This window comes from Jaculus jaculus, chromosome 11 (genome assembly GCF_020740685.1).
Source record: "Jaculus jaculus isolate mJacJac1 chromosome 11, mJacJac1.mat.Y.cur, whole genome shotgun sequence".
Taxonomy (NCBI): domain Eukaryota; kingdom Metazoa; phylum Chordata; class Mammalia; order Rodentia; family Dipodidae; genus Jaculus; species Jaculus jaculus.
In genome coordinates, this window is record NC_059112.1 from 46,864,648 (window position 1) to 46,885,742 (window position 21,095).

The 21,095-nt window shown below is 40.5% G+C and overlaps 1 protein-coding gene across 1 annotated transcript; it reads left to right on the forward strand.

Annotated features, from left to right (window-relative positions):
• Positions 1 to 3,045: 3,045 nt before the first annotated feature.
• LOC101602297 (centrosomal protein of 19 kDa-like) lies at positions 3,046 to 3,543 on the forward strand. Its single transcript, XM_045161146.1, has one exon. It carries the CDS (start codon positions 3,052 to 3,054, stop codon positions 3,541 to 3,543), a length of 492 nt encoding a protein of 163 aa, XP_045017081.1. The 5' UTR covers positions 3,046 to 3,051.
• Positions 3,544 to 21,095: the final 17,552 nt, after the last annotated feature.

Genomic DNA, 21,095 nt, shown 5'->3' on the forward strand with positions numbered 1-21,095 from the left:
TTTTGTTTTTCAGCCCTTACTTTGCTTTCTAAATGTAATTACTGAACTAAAGCTACAAGTAATTACTTCTCAACCTTATCTATACTCCCTGATATTCATTTTTCTACCTGGTTTAGGTTATTGGCAATGCTTTCTATTGATATTTTTATTTATAAAACTCTCATTTTTATTTTCAAAATCTCTTGTTGCTTTACTGGTGTTCTTGTTTAAGCCTGGAATTGACTTCTTTACCTCATTTGTCAATGTATTAGACTATTTACGGATGTCACTAATCATTTTTTTGTTACTGATATTTATTTTTCACACAGAATTTCATGGAGCTCAGGCTGAAACCTAACTTGTGATGTAACTCAAGGGTGATCTTGAACTTTAGATCTTCTTGCTTCTACCACCTAATGCTAGGATTATAAATATGCACTACCATATATGGCTTTTATTAATCCCTTATAATATTAGAGTTTTGATTTTTCTTTCTTTTTTTTTTTGTTTTAGTTTTTTGAGGTAGGGTCTCACTCTGGCTCAGGCTGACCTGGAATTCACTATGTAGCCTCAGGGTGGCCTTGAACTGACAGTAATACTCCTACCTCTGCCTCCTGAGTGCTAGGATTAAAGGCATGCACTAGCATGCCCAGCTTGAATTTTGATTTTTTTTTGTCTGGAATTTAAAACATTTCAGTATTTTAAATTTAGTTGTTCAAACATATTAATATTTGGAGTAATAATGTTGCCTTCCTTTTTCTTATATACTGTGTTTTAGTGTTGGTATGTGTGCATCTCATAGAATTGATATCTTTTCTAATTTTAATATAGATTTATTCCTAGTCAGCAGTCTGATCTGGAGGGTTCAATCTACAGTCCCACTTGAAGAGGAGGAACCCAGCTTCCAAGATCAATTTAAACAATGTTCAGTAATACAATCAAAAGCAATGAGCAATAACTACTATACCAATAACCATGCAAAAGAAAGTCATAGAAAGTATAAGAATAGGGTGGGGTAGATGGTTGAGTGGTTAAGAGGACTTGCTGCTTAAGCATGAGAGCTCTTAGGTAGGGACAGGCAAATGGGACGCTCCAGAACCCACAACTCCAGAATCAAAAAATCTGGGCATAGCCACACACCTGTGTAACCAAGTCCACAGGGAACAAAGAACAGAGAATTACTGAGGCTCACTGACAGAAAGCAGCTCTGGGATGAGGGAGAGGCAACATAACCAGAAAATATGTAGATCAGATGAGCAACAGAAATGGAGATCCAACATTCTCTTCTGAGTACTACACACCTGTATATAAAGCATAGGCAGTGCATACACACACACACACACACACACACACCTCACTGTGATAGTTAAGGTGCTGTCAACTTGATCTGTTTAGTAATCCACAGAAATCCCTTTTGGGTGTCTCCGAGGTTGCTTCCTGGAAGGATTAACTGAAAGAGGAAGACCTTCCCCCAGAGTGAGCCCTCCTCCCAGAGTGGGTGGTCCCTCTCAGAGGGGAACTTTATATAAGGAAGCTCTGGGTGAAAAGAGCCCCTTCCTTCCTTCCACTTTGGCTGCCGGAGCTGCTCGCTGCCTTCCGGCATGGATTGAAGACCAGTGCAGACTGAAGACCAACAACTGAAGACCCAGATGGATTGAAACCCACTGGCTCTTCAGAAAGCCTACAGGCCTTCCAGCACCATCTGCAGTGCGGTCCCTACTGCTGAGGCATCTGGCCACATGGACTGAGCAGCTTCTAGGTTCCTTGATTCTCAGGCCTGCAACTGCTATTGGACTACTGTAAACTAATCCAATAAATTCCCTTTTTAAAATAATTCATTCTAGCAGTTCTGTTCCTCTAGAGAACCCTGACTAATACACCCACACATCTTATACAATCACATACCCCACATATATAACATACATGTAATAATACTTAAGATCACTAAGACAAGAGTAATAAAAAGAACTAAAAACTAAAGATATCCACATTTTAAAAATCAATGTAAAAAGTATACTAGGAATATAATTTAAAAATATTTTAAGGGCTGGGCTGGAGAGATGGCTTAGCGGTTAACCGCTTGCCTGTGAAGCCTAAGGACCCCGGTTCCAGGCTCGGTTCCCCAGGTCCCACATTAGCCAGATGCACAAGGGGGCGCATGCGTCTGGAGTTAGTTTGCAGAGGCTGGAAGCCCTGGTGCGCCCATTCTCTCTCTCTTCCTCTATCTGTCTTTCTCTCTGTGTCTGTTGCTCTCAAATAAATAAATAAAAAATTTTTTAAAATTTAAAAATATATATATTTTAAGGGCTGTAGAAAAGGCCTAGCAGTTAAGGCTCTTGCATGCAAAACCTCAGGACCCAAGTTTGGCTCCCCAGTACCCATGTAAGCCAGATGCACAAGGTGGCACATGTGTCTGGAATCCATTTACAGTGGCTGGAGGCCCTGACACACCCGTTTTCTGTCTGTCTTCTTTCTCTCATTTATATATATATATATATATCATTTTATCCAGGCATCATAGTGGCCCACTCCTTTAATCCCAACACTTGGAAGGTAGGAGTGGGAAGATCACCATGAGTTCAAGGCCACCCAGAAACTACAAAGTGAATTTCAGGTCAGCCAGAGCTAGAGTGAAATCTTACCTCAAAAAGCCAAAACCAACAGAAAATAAATTTTAAAAAAGAATATTTTAAGAATATACTTAAGGAGGAACTCACCTGAGCTCCCGGCAGGGGCATGCGGCGTCGTCTCTTCCGGTAGCGCTCAGGCTCCGCCCGCCTCGTAGCCGAGGTGCACGCTGGGGCGGCGACAACCCCTTCCCGGCCGCCGTAGGAGGTGCTCTTCCCAGAGGTCTCAGGGGTCTACAGTCACTGGCCCGGAAACAAGTGGATGGACGCAACCCTGGTGCCGCCGACCAGAGCCCGCGAGCAGGTCTCGAGGATATGGAGAGTGCCCGCGGTCGGTGGGTACCCCCGAAGGCTACAGGCGACATGTCTCCAAGCGGGAAGAGAGTCTGTTGAAAAGTCAGTTTTTTGTCAGATTTCCTGTGGTATATATGAAGTATATTTGAAAATGATGTACACTGCCAAGAAATGTGGAGTCAGATTCCAGCCTCCAGCGATGATCTTAATTTATGAGAATGAAACCAAGGGGAAGAGTCGCCAGCGGATCATGCCAGTACGGAACTTTTCCAAGTTTTCAGATTGCACCAGAGCCGCTGAACAATTAAAGAATAATCCACGACACAAGTTTTACCTGGAACAGGTGTCTCTGAAGCAGCTCGAGAAGTTGTTCAGAATATTACGAGGCTACTTACAAGGACAGAGCTTGGCAGAAACGATGGAACAAATTCGACAGGAAACCACCATTGATCCCGAGGAGGACCTGAACAAACTAGAAGACAAGGAGCTTGCTAAAAGGAAGAGCATCATGGATCAACTTTTTGAGAAAAATCAGAAGAAGAGGGATGATCCAAATTTTATTTATAACATTGAGGTTGAGTTCCCACAGAATGAACAACTGCAGTCCTGTGGCTGGGACACAGAATCATCTGATGACTTCTGATACCTAACACTTAACTTATGGGCTAGCAAAATATCCATGTTTCTACAAATAATACAGATTTGTTGAAGAAAATTATTGTTTACTCAATGTACATATGTTAGGTCATAAAACCAGTATTTTACATCTAGTATGTAGGGCTATGAGTAATAGAAAAACAATATAGCAGTCTGTAACGTGCTTGTAATCTAATTAAGGATAACTCAAAAACTTGTGAAAAGATAAATAAACAGTATTAAAGCAGTGCCACATGCTTGATAAAGACTAAAGAATGTCAGATCATAGGTGACTGGAGTAAAATAGTTGAGAAGATGTTTTCCTTCAGTGGGAAGATGGGCCTTTAGTCCTTGAAATGTTAAACTTATGCAGGAATCCAGATGAGAGCAACTGAAGAAAGGGGAAGGACATGGCAAAGACACAAGAAGTAGAAATTTTTATTTGAAGAAGAGTGAACAAAGTATCGTTTGACAAGATTGGAGTCACGCTTGTGCATTATGTGTTCTGTGTGTTGATGTCAGGAGAAGAGTACATGTAAAATGTCTGGCAGCTGTAAGTGGATGCCATGTGATGGACAGCAGGGCAGTTCTTGAATCAGGACACAAATACTAAAGAAACTCTGAAATCCAGAACCTCTTCCCATAAGTGTGAAGTTGATAAAATGGGAAATCTACCCATAAAAATAAATAATAGGTACTGCCAGTGTTAGACCTGTTTATGAGTTTGAGTATACAGAAGAGGATCTTTGTTTAACAAGGTAATGTATGTGCAAATATATTTGTTCTTATGTAATTGGTAGAATTCTTATGTCCTCTGCAAGGAAATTATTTATTAAATAAAGCTGTAAAAAGTCATATATATATATATATATATATATATATATATATATATATATATACACACACACACACATACATACATATATGTGTGTGTGTGTGTGTGTGTGTATTTAAAAAACAAAAACAAAAAAGAAATTGAAGATACTCATTTCCTGGTCTACTCATTCTTTTGCTGATCTGAGGGCAGTCTCCTACCTGTAATGGTGACAAGGAGCATAGATCTGCATTGGGAGGGAAGAATCACAGGTATGCAGTATTCTACTTGGTGACCTCAAAGTACTGGAAGCCTAAATTGATCAGCCAGCCTGCTGGAGGGAGGAGCCTGAGGAGGTGGAGTCATCAAGATGCCCAGTGCTCTCACTATCAGCCTGCCACAAAACATGTACAACAGGCAGGAGGTGAAGGCAGGCAGTCTATTGGAAGAGTTTAGAGCACTAAAACCCTGCAGAGATCCACAAGCAATGGGGTTCACACCTCCACAAAAGATCAGGCCAACAACTATCTTCTCTCCAAAAGTCAAGCTCTATGATGCTTTTACAATTCTCAGCAGATTCCTGTCTGACTCTTCCTCTTCTCTGGCCTGTCGTGACTGTGTTCCATGTAAAGTATGTGCTATGCTATCCCAGGATTCCTGATTTGGGATTATTCCCATTTACATATTTTCAGAATGGTGCAAACAATAGATCTCCTCTTAAAACATGCCTCGCTATAGCTCTGCAAGATAAGGGAAGGGGGCAAGGGAGAAATGAAGTCGTTTTTCTCATCCCTGTGGTTAGATGACTGGCCTAAGCAACTGAAGGAAAAAAAGATTTATTTTGGCCCACCATTCCAAGGGTATCTCTGAGTGGGAAAGGTATCATGGGGTTCACTGTGGCAGGGGCTTGCTGAAGCAGGCTCTGTTCACACCTCAGCAGCACAAGATTAGAGAGCATAGCTAGAAGCCTCGGGGCCCACCCACAGTGGCTATCCATCTAGACCCCATATTGTAAAGGTTCTACAGTCTTCCAGAATAGTGCCACAGGATAAGGACCAAGTTTTCAAAAACATGAGCCTGTGGGAAATACCTCACATTCAAACCACTATAGAGAGGGACTCAATGGATTTTTTCTCCAATTTTGGCCTGCTTTGTGGTAAAGTTATTGTTATACTAAATCCCTGCAATGGAAGTAAGGCTATAAAGAACTGTGGGGGGGGGGGTTGTATTTATATTTGCTTTAGTGTTTGTTTTTTCTTTGACTGGAATTGTCAGTCCATTGTCACAAGGAGTGCATGGTTTGCCTGTGGTTGAGTTAACTTCAGGGAGCTGTGTATTACTTTCTCCCTTTTTCTATGTTGTCTTTATGTTTCTCCTCACTTTTCATCTGCATTGTCACATCATTCTTGATTTTCCATGTTCTTTCTTTTTCTGTCCCTCAAGTATAGCCAGGTGGAAGCTTTTAGCCTGCCACCTTACCCCAGAAGCTCTGATTGCTCTTCTTGAAAACTGAAAAAAAAAGAAGCAACACACAGAAAACCCCATGACATCACAGAAATATAGAAAGCAAAGATATAAATGATGTTTTTAAAGACCTTGCTCTCCATTATCAGGCTCCCTCCAGTAGTGGGCTACAAGAGGCCCTATACCTATTAAATTCTCTCTAAAATAATAATGGTTATTCCATTTATCTGGTGCTGACTTCACTCACCATCTGAGAATTTGCTTCTCCTTTTCAAAGGCTTTTTTCTTTTTAGCAAATGAACTTCTCAAGAAGGAAAGAATAATAGAAAGCAAAAGTACATATCAGGGCTAAAAACACAATTAACTGTATCACATGAAATTCTTTAAGCTATTTATATGCAAAGACTACATGTAAAACTGGAACAATATTTTGAAATAGTTCAAGAAGAGTGAATGACTATGTAGCCAAGTATAAATTACTGAAACTCATAACAAAGGTATCATAGAAATTGGACAAAATTTATAAAAGAAAATAATGGAATAGATTAAATGTTAGTTGTTTTGTTATTTAGAAAGATTTGATTCCTTTATAGTTGAATTCTACATAATCTAAAATATATACTACCATGGAGGGAGAATATAGATTTCATATCTAAGCTTCTTGTGGTCCTTTAAATTAGGTGTTGTTGATAAACCTATGAATTATGAATGCCAGGTCCTCACCTGGTAGGAATTTGGGAATTGGAGCCTTGATGGAGGAGATGTATTTTGTGGGGAGTGGGGCTTGTGGGTGTTATAGCCTGTTTCCCTTTGCCAATGTTCAGCACAGACTCTGTTCATATCATGTTTTTCCCTGCCATCATGGAGCTTCCCTTCCAGTTGGTAAGCCAAACTAAATGCTTTCCTGCCACAAACTGCTTTTGGTCAAGTGCTTTGTGCCAGCAATGAGAAGCTAACTGCAATGTACCAAAGTCAGAAGAAATTCATTTCTACCAAAGGAAAATAGATACAAAAAGAATTTCATAAATAAGTCAAAGAATGAAATAAAACATTTTGTAATTCACATAGTAAGATAAATAATTGCTACCATAAATTTACCCTAAATTCTGTCATAATGAAAAAAAAGCAAACCAAATCAAAGAAGTTAGATGAATGGACCATTTGTAGAATAAGAAATCTAAATGACTCAATCCACAAAGATTGGCAGCCTCACTGACAAATGACAGTTGATAACATATTAAGAAACCATATCTTCCTTCTTAAATTGCAAGAGATGGAGTGTAAAATAAAACCTGTACTAGTGACTACAGCTGCAATAATCTCTGTTAAAAATGTGAGTTGTTCCTGTAATCTGAAAGTTAACATGAGCATTCTTATTACAAATAAAAGTGCAATAGTCTTCATATTTGCCTTTGGCTGTTCAGTTTATTTATTCATATTGAATAATAGTTATATATCATTGTACAGATTATAAATCATAAATCATGAATATTATAAAAAAGTAACTATTATTTTACAGATACAAGCATTATGTAAAACTAGTTATTGCAGGCATTTATTTTTGTTCCTGAAAAAGAACATGGAAGCACACAATACTGAGTGAAGAAGAAGAAAAACTGATTTGGATGCTGCTAGAGGGTGAATAATGGGACACATTAAAGTTATGAGTTAGTACTGCATTTATAGATCTAAGGAGACATCCATTCCAAAGACCTCTACTACAACATAAGACATGATATAAAGAAATTTATATGTTAAATTTGCAAAAATATTCCATAAGCATATCTGAATCTTTACAAAGAAGAAACAACAGCTGGCAATATATTAGACAAGCATTAACAGTGGTCATTTTTCAGCAGGTTACAAAGGGCAGGTGTGGGGCTGAAGCGCCTCAATGACTATAATTACCTATGTTTCTCTTGTAATTTTGGAGAAAACTATATATAATAATTTAGAAGAAAAGATGTTTGTTTTCAAGATGCCACAGGATTTATAAATTTGTAAGGTCCTGGGGTTTTGTAGGTTTCGTTTTCTGTTCAATTATTATAATTCAACAAACAATAAAAACTAAGAGTAACTTGCTGCCTATATAGGCTCTGAGGACAATATGAAGAAAAGATTGAGATTTCTCTGCTCATCACTTAAATTCCAATTATCCTCAGTGATGACTTTATTACCTGCTCATTTCTCTCAAATATATTTATATTCATAGTTGTAAACTACCTAGTAGGCATTTACATGTTTTTGGAAAGAGACAGAAGGAAAGAAGGAAGGAAGAAAGGAAGAAAGGAAAGAGAGAAAGAAATAATAAACAAAAGAAAGAAGAAAGAAAGAAAAAAGAAAGAAAAGAGAAAGATTGAGGAGGAAAGGTACAAAATCTGTAGAGTAGCCCAGGGCAACAGATGTGCTCTTTAAGGAACACCATCCCCCACCATCCCTTTCTCTCTCCAATCCCTTACCCCCACTCCCTTAGTCTAATATACTGCTCATTTTTCTGATTCAGATGCCACGTCTTAGCAATGAAAAGGTTATCCATCCATTCATCAGTTCCTCACCTCCTTGCTTTGCTTTCCTGGCAGCATTTCAGCCCTGGTGGGAGATCTGCAGCCTTTGGCTTTTCCTGCAGAATGGCCAAAGAGCACATCTGGATTGAGCATTTCATTTTCAAGCCAAACCTGGTTGTATTAACGCTCTGTCATACTTAATATATACTGGCTAACATGTTGCCGGCTGGATTTGGCCTCCTTGGAAAAAAGACAAAGCATGACATTGTTGAGGCCACACCAGCAGGGGGTATAATTCTTTGTAAAGCTATATAGTATGTTCCAAATATACTGCAGCTGTTGATAGGTTTTATTACATTTGCAGTTAGGGGCCTTATTATAGTTGCAGGAAAGATTTATTGTATTTATTTTATTGCTATAGCAGTTTAGGATATTTTCCTATTTGTCATGAAGTTACTCCACTAAAACTCATTGAGTTTATATCTTAAGTTTGCTACATAAGCAGGCTATGAATAATTTCACCTGTAGTCATTATACTTGCAGTCAATTTTCATTACCACCCCACTAATATTTCAGTGTCTGCAGGTGCTGCATATTACATTAGTGGTCTGAATATTTTAAAGTCAGCAGTAATGGGGCAGAGCAATCGGCTAAAGATAGGGCACAGAACCCATAGAATGCTTAAACTGTTGGCAAATGGAGAGAGTACACTGGGCTGCAGAAGCTGGCTGTGATCAGCAGCCTCATTTGAAAGTCTGTGTTCAAATGACTTAGGTGAGTCAGTCTGACACATTCAGGCTCATACTCCAAATTCCCTCTATGTTATTGCCTTAAGTTCCTAACTTCCTTCCATTGATGACCTAAATGAAGATAAAACATACAGCTTGAATTTACAGCAAATGGATGCTTACAGAGCAGTGTTTTGCCTGAATTTTCTCTACTTTGAAAAGTAAGAAGACAGCCACCTTAATAAAAAAAGAAACAAACAAAAAAGAAAGGAAGAAAGAAAGAAAGAAAAAAAGAAAGAAAGAAAAAAAGAAAGAATGAATGAAAGATGTTTCAGGCAAGGAGAAGGTAAAATCATACCTTACCCCATATTACCCCTAAATTTTCTTAAAATTTAGAGTAAAATTTGGCAGCTTGACAATGATTACAGGGCCTGCCACATAGAGACACTACTGTGTGTTAGTAAGTGTGACATGTGATGCAAAATTCTGTTTGAAGTTGTGCAACTCATTATTTTCATTAACAATACAGCAATTGGCAATTTTGGGCAAGAGGAAACCTGGAACCATCACAGTATTTGCTAGTTTCGGCAGCTGCAGAAGGAAATAATCTTCATCATAGAAGCCGAGTTTATTGAGTGTTTACTGCTCACCAGGCACAACTGTAAAGCTCAGTGAATTAACATGTGTTAATTCATCCTTGAAGCAACTGAGATGTTTACAACCTTACTTTAGCAGTGAGAAACTGAGGCCAACCTGACAAAAGTCACAAAAGTAGGGTAAGACAGAACCAGGCTTAAACCCAATGATTTGGCTTCAAATCCCAGTATCCGAAGCCCTGGTTTATGATACATCTTTTTTTCTTTCTTTTAGCCTTCATGAAGGAAAATAGCTTCACAGTCTGTAATTGTATTTACTATTTGTTGCTTTAATCAAACACCTCTAATCAAACACCTCTCACGATGCAGGTTAGGGACGGGTTTATTTGGGCTTACAGTTCCAGGGCATACAGTCATCACAGTCACAGTCAATAAACACAGTGACAGAACAGGAAGTGGAACCAGACTATAATTCTTCTAGGCCTGCCAGTGATGATACACTTATTCCAGCAAAGCTCAACCTCTTACAGTGCTGCCAGCTGGTGACCAAGTACTCAAACACATAAGTAGCCTGTGGTGGACATAATACATGCAAACTGTGGGAATTTCCTGAATGATACTCAGAGCCCTGCAGACAGATCTAGTGCCCTGTGGTTCTACAGCACAACCGAGGCCAGGAAATCTGTCAGGTTTTGCAGGGTATCTATGCTCTGCTGGACTAGGCCGAAATCCTCTTCAATCTGATTAGATAGTTGACTGTGTTACATCTGTTGGAGCCCTAGGGCAGTCGTCTCACTGGTCACTTTCCCTGTTAAGACCATGCTCAGAAGAATAGGGACCAGGACTGGGCTTCTCTTCTGCCTGGAGTGGCTAGGTATTGAGAGACCTCATTTCCTGGGAGCATTTCTAAATCAGGGGTCATGAAGACTAGGGTGTGGTCACTACCTGGGTAGGAAGTATAAGCAGGATCTTAACAAGAAAAATAGGTACTGTCTGGGGTTCTGGTCATGACAGCCAGCCTGGTGCAGTTGTCTCTTCTTCCTACACAGTTTGCTTCTCCCAGAGTCTGTACTGAGGACCCTGCCACACAGATGCCACTTTTGGCAGCTGGATTGTCTCAGGTCATGTTGAACAGAGTTAAGTGGGTAATTCCTACCCCAGTATAGGTCATCTGGCTAGCTCTTAAGCAGATCTAGCAATCTTTCCTGAGGTCTGGGTCTGCTTGCCTTCCCAACTCATGGCTGGTGTTTGCCGTTCAAAACATTTTTATCAGGGGAGCATCTGGGTTGAACTAGGAAGGGTTAGGGTTCCCTCCTTGGGTTCCTGAGTCAGATTTTGGTTGAGGGGCCAAGGGATCCAGTGTGTTAAGTTTGTTCACAGGTAGTGACACATTGGCAGGCATGATGATTAGCCTGAGTGTGACCAGTGGGTTAGCTCACTGCCAGTGACTTTTGAGACACCAACCCATCCCAAAGTTTTGAGAGCCTCATTGTTGGGGGTCTCTCTATAGTCAGTTGCCAATTTACCCCATGCCTTTTCCATAGCTCAGGATGAGCATTTTTACCAGACACCGAAACTCCTTGCCCTTTTATAAGGGCTCCCTTTCAAGCCCGTAGAGTGGCAAAGTCCACACAAACCAATATGTAAGATATGACCAGTATGTACGCCCCCTCCCACAGTCCTCAGAGATCCTTTGTATGTGCCATAGGCCACATAGCTCCAGTCATCACCTGTGTGTCCATAGTAGTAATTTGGGCAGGGCTCCAGTCTGCAGCACTTGTGAGTTGTGTTTGGGAGGATTATCACGTTCTCAGATCCCCCTGAGAAACACCATCCAAAACAGATGAGGCAGGGGCCCTGAAGGGGCCAGTTAGCCTGGTTGATCACAGCCAGTCCATGGTACAGGGACACCTCTCAGACTAGCTTGTGAGTCTGAGGTGCAGGAGCAGGGCTGAGTACAGGTTGTTCAGTCAGTTCAGGTTCAGGAAGAGCAGGGTTGTCCACAGCCAGATTTGATTACTGAGGACCATTTCCAGGTCGTCAGGACAAGGTCAGCTTCAGTGGCTGGTCTGGGTGCAGTTCTGGTCTCCATGCCTCACCCAGATCTGTGGCAGCTTTGGTGTGGGTGTGGTGTATCCGTGCCCTGAAACCTGCAACTTCAAGAGCTGAGGGAGAGGTTAGTATAACTTGATATGACCTCTCCTACCTTGGGTCCAGGCTTCCCCTCAGAGGAACCTTGATCCAGACCCAATCCCCTCAGTTTCAGGAGTGAAGAGGACCTTGAGCTGTAGAGGCAGGAGGAAGATTTAAGTGTCCAACTATCTCCTTTGCAGTGTTGACCAGGTCTTTTAGAAACTGCTAGAGGAGGGTTTGTCCATACTCCCAGAGAATACCAGAATCCCTCAGGAGCAGTGGAGGAGGACATACAAACAGGATTTCAAAAGGGAAAAACCCACATTTACAGGGAGTGCAGCACACTCTGAACAGCACAAGTGACAAGGTTTTGACCAAGTCAAGCCTGTTTCCTGACAATGTTTTGCCAATGAGGTTTTCAAAATACTGTTTATTCTTTCCACTCTGCCTGAGGACTGGGGATGATCCCAAGTTAGTCCTGCTGCCTTAGACACTTGCTGGCCAATCTGGCAGACAAAAGCAGGATGATTATCTCATCCTATGCTCATTGGGACTAGGAAGTGCAGAATGAGTTCTCTGGCTAGAGATTAGGACGCCTCCTGGGATTACTCTGTACGAGTTCGAAAGGCTTCTACCCAGCCTGAGAAAGTGCAACTATGTCCAGCAAGTATCTGTAGCTCTGACTAGGCTGAATGACCGTGAACTCCACTGTCAAATATTCAAATGGATATAGGATCCCCACTTCTGAGGCAGCAGCAGGGCTTGGGGCCCTTGCTTTGGATTGTGCTACACACATTGCAGACATGCTCTGCAAGCTTGCTTAGCTAGTGATGCCAGTCTTGGGAGCACTGTGCACCTCTGCAGCAGGGCCTGCAGGGCTGTCTTCCCCGAGGTCACCTCTTGTGCCTTCTTGACAAAGCCAGGCACTGCCCGTTCAGAGACTATGATACTGTCATCTTGGGCAATCAGCCACCCTTCTGAAATCGCAGTTTCTCCCTCCCTCAGCGCTTCCTCCTTTTTGGAGTGGTATTTGGAGTACCCTAGGAGGAGTGGGAGGGCAAAGCACACCCTTTTCCATCCCAAAGGCATGACTCACTTTCTCTAGGAAGGCTGCCTGCTTGGCTGTCTGGTCTGAAAAATGCTTTCCTTGGCTCACTTTGTCTTGATTTTGAGTGTGAGCTTGGCAGTGAACTATTGCTATAGCACTGGGAGCCCAGACTGCCTCCAGAAGTTGGAGGATTTGGTCATATTTTTTTTTGAAATATTTTATTTTTATTTATTTATTTGACAGGGAAAAAGAGGGAAAGAGAGAGAGAGAAAGAGAATGGGCATGCCAGGGCCTCTAACCACTGTAAACAAACTCTAGACACATATGCCACCTTGGCTAACGTGGGTCCTGGGAAATCGAACCTGGGTCCTTTGGCTTTGCAGGCAAATGCCTTATCTCTTAAGCCATACCTCCAGCACTTGGTCACTTTTTTTTTTTTTTTTTTTTTTTAAGCTAGGGTCTTGCTCTAGCCCAGGCTGACCTGGAATTCACTATGTAGTCTCGGGGTAGTCTTGAACTCACAGCAATCTTCCTACCTCTTTAGTCACTATTTTGATTTCTTTTCCCTGTGAGGGTAACAGTCTTCTCTCCTTATAGAAGGCGTCATATATATGGCGCATTGCAAAGGCATAACTGGAGTCAGTATAGATCAAAGCTCACTTCCCTTCTGTGAGCAGGAGGATCCTGGTGACTGTGTACAATTCAGCCTATTGAGCTGACCAATCATTGGGGAGTCTTCTCTCCTCCAAGATCTAGTTAACAGTAACTGCTGCATACCCGGTGAGGTACTCCTCTTGTAAAATTTGGCTCCCATCAGTGAAGAATTCTAAATCTGAGTTAGGGAATGGTTCATCTTTCAAATCAGGCCTGGAATTAAAGATTTCTTCCTATATCTCTTTCCAAGAATGGAGAGGCTTCCCCTCCTTTTCTGGGAGGCACATTGCTGGACTCAGGGTTCCCACTGCCTCAATCTTCACTCTGGCGTTTTCTCCCAGCATAGCCTGGTTACTGGGCCACCTCTTCCCCAGTCATCCAGCAGCTTGCTGATCCATTGAGTAGGGAAGTGACATGGTGGAGGCTCTGACTATAATAGCTTGCCCCAACATCAGCTTATCTGATTCTTTTATCAGCAGTATAGTAGATGCCAATGCCCTGAGGCAGGGTGGCCATCCTGTAGCCACAGGGTCCATCCATTTGGACAAATACACCAAGGCCTATTCCATGGTCCCAGTTGCTGAGTCAACACTCCTATCCGGACTCCCTTCTTTTCATGTACATACAGGATAAAAGGCCGGGTGACATCTAGAAAGACTAATGCAGGCACTCTACAGTCTTTCTTTAAGCTGGTTGAAAGCTGCTTTTTCTTCTTCCTGTGTTCATTTCAAGGGGTTTGTTGCAGATCCAAGGAGGGTGTGGTGGAGGGGCCCTACTATGGCTGTGAATTCAAGAATCTAATGTCTCCAGAACCCAGATGCTCTGGGGAGGGGCTGATCTGGGACCTGTGGCAGCAGATAGAGGGGTGCCGGTTCCCCTCAGGTTGTCAGGCAACCTGGGTTTGGAGAATGCTGTTGGAGAGAGGACCTCAGCTGGAGGGGCTGCTGCTGCATGGGCAGTGGGGAGCATGAGAGGCTGGCTCTCTTCCTGCAGCAGGGCCAGAAAAATGGAGGGTGTTGATGCCTCTGACCCCAGACTGGTTGTAGGAGGCAATGGATTAATGGGTGGAAGACACAAGGGAGGCTCAGTGTCCTATTTAGGAGCCTGATGTAACTGAAGGTTTCTCTTCCCATTTGGTGGCTCATGTGGCCAGCACTGCAGCTGAATTTCTTTGTACATGGAAGCACATCCAGTCAGGTGGGCACAGAGCCACTTTGATTATTTCAGCTTGATACCATAATTTCCAGAATATCCTGCCTTAAAATTTTCTAACATAGTCTGGAATACCATACAGTGCTTTGACTGAAAGGTACCCATTTTATATGTTCCTAAGGGGTATTTGGTGTGTGTACACGGAGGGGTGGAGGGTCTAGAGATTCTCCCTCACTCAGATGCCTGCCCAGCCAGCTGCCTCACAGTGACTTAAGGGGTCTTACTGATGAAGGCCACGTGTATACAACCCACTTCAAGTCAGAGCTCCTTATTACAGGGAGATGAGTGCCTGCTTAGGTTAGATGACCCCAGCAGAACCACAGGTTAGGGCCCACTCAGACTACATAGCCTCAGTGCTGTGGAACTATCCACATTCACTCTTACATTCACACTCAGACACTCAGTTTAAACAGTTTCCTATTTAGTCCTATTAATCCTGATCTAGCTAGAACCCAAGATTGAACCAACATTGGTCTACCTGGCAGAAAGAGGGCCATCAACTCCAAACCACATTGAGGCTCAGGAAGTCCTTTTGCAGAGATCAGTCCATGCCAGTTCCTTCCAGTATTGCCTTTTCTAGGGTTCCTACCTGGTTCCAATGGCTGCTCCTGGATCTTTGTCTCACTCCTACACTCCATGCCCTGGTACAGGGCTCCTCAGTCCTCCTGGCATCCTGATGGGAGGCACCAGAATCAATGGCACTTCTTAGTCCCAGAGCCCAGGAGCAGTGGCCCTTTCACCTGATGGGGGCTGTGGGGGGAGGGGGGATTGGCAGTCTGATCTTGCTGGGGCCTCCAGGAAATACTGTGGTAATTTCCTGAATGAGACTCAGAGCCCTGCAGACAGAAGAGAGGAATATTTATTCATGCTAGTCAACTAGCACCCAGATCACTCTGAAATGGTGTCAGTCCTGAGCTGAGGCAAGAGGGGTTTTTCATATCTTTCTTCCTACAAACAAGCAAGGTTACAGAAGTGCACATGGTATAAGCATACAGCAACATAGTTTAAATTTATTGTATTTTCTGTTCTTAGTCAGCCCAAAACTGTCAGTAACTCCCTGCGTGGGCAGGGAATTTATCTCTATGCTCTCTGGTTTCCCCCTGCAAAGGCTTGTGGAAGAATCTGTTCTCTGGTCTCACCCTGCTGGGGGCTCAAGGACAAGGAGGGGCTTATCTCTGTACTTTGTGGGTAACTTCTGGACTGTTGAGGGGCTCTGTAACCCAGCACAACGTTTTCTTTTATTACTATTTTCTGTTAGCAGACCACAATATGCAGTGCATAGCACATCTTTTAAGAGGGCCTGATATATAACCCTAACATATATCAAACAATGTAGGTGTATTAGAAAAGGCATACCTTCTCTGTCTTCCCCCTGTGTCTTTCCTAACTGCCAATCATTCATAGCTAAAATCTAAGTTTTATGGTCTCACATAGATGATGTATTCATCCTTGAATCAAAACACAATGACTAATTGGCCATCCCTGTGTAACATGCATACCCAAACACAAGAGTGAGTTAAATCAATCTAACTCCATAAACTGAGACAAAAAGCAATGAGTTTAAAGACCAAATACAGGACCACTTGTTAGAAGGAAGTAGGATGGAGATATTGAGGTGTGCTATGATAGAGAATTGAAATAATTAAATAAGAACTTCTCCAGGGTGTGTAAAAATGTGGACAAATATTTTGTTACTCAAATTTTTCTGGGAGGCATTATTTACAGTGTTAATTTCATTAAACATTATGGATTGTAGGTTGATTCTCGATCAAAATTTGGAAACACAATGATTCTTGGAAATGCCTGTTTTGAAGATATAAAGTATATTGCAGGAATTTTACATAGCTACTCAAGGCTGAAAAGTTTTAAAATTGGACATACCCTAGAGTCTATGAAACTGAATTGAACAGAGAAAGTATTTAGTAGTGGAACATATCACAGAATTTATTGCTGAGGCAAGGCTTCTCAAAATTCACATTGCACATCCATTACCTGCTGTTCTTCATGAAACACAGAAGCCAACCAATGGGTCTGGAGTTGATCATAAAATTCAATATTTTTATAGCAATACATTGGGTTCACCCTCTAAGTAGTTATCTACTAACAACGGCACTTTGGGAATTATAGTTCTGGCCAGAGCCTAAGTTCTTTCCAGGCCACTTCTATGTCATCCTTACCATGGGCACAAGAAAAAGTTCCTTAAATATCTTAGTATTAAGTGGATGTGTAAAATAATAAATCACTTATAAATCTTTCTGCTCTATGAAAGGTTTAATGTCAGGGACATTTGCTAATAAGTTAAGGGGAGTATTTCCACATGTGAGGGTAAGAGTATTCATATGGAAGATTCATAATAAGCAACAAGTTTCTGGTAGCTGGTATGAACAACCAGGTCCTGAGCTGACAGGCTAGTGAAGAAGTGCCATTGGATTCCAAAACTGATTTTGAGTTTTTAATATGTTTTAAAAGCAATGATTTTTGAATCTTCTGAGGACCTTGGAACCTGCATACTACCCTGAAAAACATTAGTTCCATATCACTTATGAAAACATTTCCTACTGGACAGGTTAGCACCTCCATAGTCTGAAGTTATGTCTGTTCCCCTTGCTCTGAATGTGAACATACTCCCTAACAGTATATGCTTAAAAGCACTGGCCCAGAGGGGAGTAACAAGGAATTTTTCTTTAAAATGGCATTTCATAGGAAAAGTTATACTTATGATCCTAAGCACTAGAACAGTCTAGTTATCACTACCACCATCAAAATAAATGGACTGTGAAAAACACTCATACCACTTGCATATTTATAAGAGTGCCTATTTCTTTGATGTTCATAGGCAATTAAAGAACATTAGCTTTTCAAATCTTTGAAGTTTTCAGTTCTTTATTTAGGAAATGATGTTCAGCATCATAATGGCATTTGCTGAAAGCACAACAGTGATTTTCAACACCTTTGTGACATGATCTAACTTAGAAAACTCTCAGTTAGACATCTATAGCCAGTGTCATCATCACCTTAATATCAATAAAATGTATTCCTTGAATCTTTATTTCCCTATGCCCTCCATTTTGCTTTGTTATAAACTAAATATGAAGAGAAAATTATTACTTCTTAAGCTCTCCCAAACACCAACATCCTTGTGCATGTTGAGAAACTGTAGATTTTTTTAAAAACATTTTTACTATTGAGAACTTTAATACTTGAACATAATGCAATTTGATCTATTGCCATCCCAATTAACCCTCTTCTGTCCCCCTCCCCCACTCCCTTCCATTGAAGACTATCCTCCTCCCTCTGCTTTGATCTCTCATTCCATTTGTCCTTCTTTGTACTCTATGTCAAAATGTTGATGGGCTTAGAACTGTGTAGGTCTTGAGGGATTAACAACATTTCTGTGAGGTCATCTAAGTAGCAGTCAGTTCATTCCAAAGGACAGTGCCCCAAATACTCCTTGAGGAGACTTAAAACTCATCCAAACTGAAAACAAGAGGCTGTTGCATGCTCAAAGCTAAAGAATACTTCTCTATATTGCATAGTTTAGGGAACACTGTAAATGCTATGAAACTCAAGATACTTGAGGAGTAAATATCAGAGAGGAAAAATTCATCAGTAGCTTTTTATGACCTAAGTAAAATTTTATCCTTGGTAGGTCATTATGAATTATGAAAGCTTGGTTCACAACAAGTGGCATGTGGCTACTTATAATCAGCTTAATTCATACCAAATAGAGACTCCTTGATCCTGACCAAGTAAGCCTTCCTAACACCCTAGCAGACTTTGAAAATTCTACCTCAATGAGTAGCCATGCTGGCCTTAGACTGTCAGATTATTACCTGATCTTGAACTGCAAAAGTAGTGCTTGACATCGAAGGAGTCTATGAGGCCAAGACTGTGTCCAGAGTTAATGATAGATGAAATATATAGAAGTGAGAACAACCCTCATTGGCTAACTTCAAGTTGTCCACAAAGTAGACAGGAGAGAAGGGTAGATTCTTTTGCTGGAGCAGAAGGGAGTAGTGTAGCATCTTGCCAGGGATAAGGCACATCCTCACTGGATCTGGTAGACATTGTTTGAGTTTGGCAATTTATTTTGTCACCAGATCTCAACTAATACAAAGTAGAATAGTTAAGAGCTTGCAGAACAATTTAACAGTGAGTCAGATTTAAAATACCCATACATATTTGTGGAATAAAAGAGATTTCATACATTCAAAGCATGAATTCATCAAGACAAGGGGTATGAAGTTGTATTAAGGGGAAAATGAAATGTCTAATTATATGCACAGTTGTAATAAAGGTCATACTTTTATTTATCTAATTCCAATCTTATCTTGTTGAAAAATTCAAGTAGAAAAATAAGTTACTTATTTTTGTTTTTTACTGAGGCACAACACTCCAATAATAAAAAGAATGCATTTTTTTCTATCTTTTCAATTTTTTTCACTTTTCAATTTTTAGAAGGGCTTTTATATCTTCATTTTATCCTAATAACAATATTACATAACATATGTAAGTTATATAATTATTTCTATGAGTAGGGATCAAAAGTACACTGGTAAAAAAAGAATGAATTTAGAATGTGCCCTAGAAACTGTCAACAGAAGTAGAAGAAGTATTGGATGCAAAGGAAAAGAAGGAAAATCAAGATTCTTCTGGAGCTATAACTGTTTAACTGGATGTTTTAATTAATTAAGACAATGAAGAGAGAAAAATAGGCTTTGGAGAATGAGAAAAAAAATGTTTACATTTAAATAAATGTTTGCTTATCTTTATTGTTTCTTCAAGTTTGTGAAAAAATTCTATTAATTGTTCTATCCTCTAGTTTTTTTTTCCTGTGTTCTCAAATTAGAAGGAACAGAATGATATTATGTAGGTAAGCAGATATGCAGTAACCACAGAAAACTTCAGTTGAATCTTGGTTGCTGTGTTTTATTGCCTTAGCAGGAAATTAGACATGAGGGAACTCAGGAAAGTACACCTTTATTTTGGTAGCTGTGTCTCCTGATGATAATAATGTCATTTTATGGTTAAATATATTGATTCTTCCCGTTATATCAGAAACCGAGGAAACCAGGCATTTTCTCAGTTACCATATATGCACATTATGGAGGGCTTACATATGTCATGATCCTGGTTTTATTATATCATTTGCATTGTGGTTTTGATCCTACTTGTGGACTTTTCTAGATGATCATAGGAAAAAAATACTCAAAAAGGGAAATCCATTACTCCGTGATTTGAAAATGGGGGGAGGCTATTTTAGACCCATGAAAATGCCAGCCCTTCATAAAGATTCATAAAAAGACCTTAAACATCCACATTAGAGATCCCTACATTATTTTCCTGCCCCTTTTGAGATAGTCCACTCCAAGCTCGCTTTGGAGTTCATGCTTTGCTTTGCTCAACAAACATCTACTTAAGCTACCTATACCTCTTGAATGAGTTCTTTCCTCAAGGGAGACCATTACCAAGGAAAAGTTATCACTGTAACAAAGACCTGGAATTTCTGACAAGGATACTAGCTCCATGGTGTTATGATTTAATGACAGTACCATTTCTTAATATCTTCCCATTGGGGGTTAGGATGTTACCATATGAGTTGTGGTGAGGGTACAAATACTCATTAATAGCAGACTTCAAAAACTTCCTTATGTGCTAGTCTCCTTTCCATTGCTGTGACAAAATACTTGAGATAAATTGAGGGAAAAAATAATTTATTTGGGTTCTGGATTTCAGAGGTTTCAGTCCATGATCAGTTGCCCCCATTGCTTCTTGGCTAGTGTGTGATGAGACAGGGCATTCTATGACAGGCGCAGGGCAATATGACTCATCTTAGAGGACAAGAGGCAAAGGAACAGGAAATGAAGAAGCCAGTGTCAAGATATCTCTTCCAACATATGACTCCCCATCCAAAGTTTCTATCACCTCCAAATACTCAATATAACCACTATTCCCTCAATGGGGTAATCCACTGGTTACCCATAGTCAATAGTCTGAAATCCCCACCTCTGGCCTACACATTAAGCCTTCAATATTGAGCTTTCATGGGGCATTTAATATCTGAATTACAGTACATACTTTTAAATTTTTTAGTGGTTTATCTTTGGTTCTTAAAATCTTAAATGAGATGATTTAACAGAAACAGTAAGGAAATTTTTAATTGTGTTTTTAAAAAGGGAGGAGGCAATACAAAATAATGTCTGCCATCAAAATAGGAATGGGGATGTTCCTGATTGATTTGATAATTAGTTATTTAATCTTCACATCAAACCTGGTTAGTTACTGTTATGTCTATTAGGCAGGTGATGAAACTCTGATTCATAGGATAAAAGTAACTAACTCACAATCACAAAATTAATGAATTTCAATTCTGTAATTTAATACCTCATGTTTGTTTATTAATTTG

Coding starts and splice junctions, on each gene's coding strand:
- LOC101602297 (XM_045161146.1), top strand. CDS start 3,052: ATGATGTACACTGCCAAGAAATGTGGAGTCAGATTCCAGCCTCCAGCG.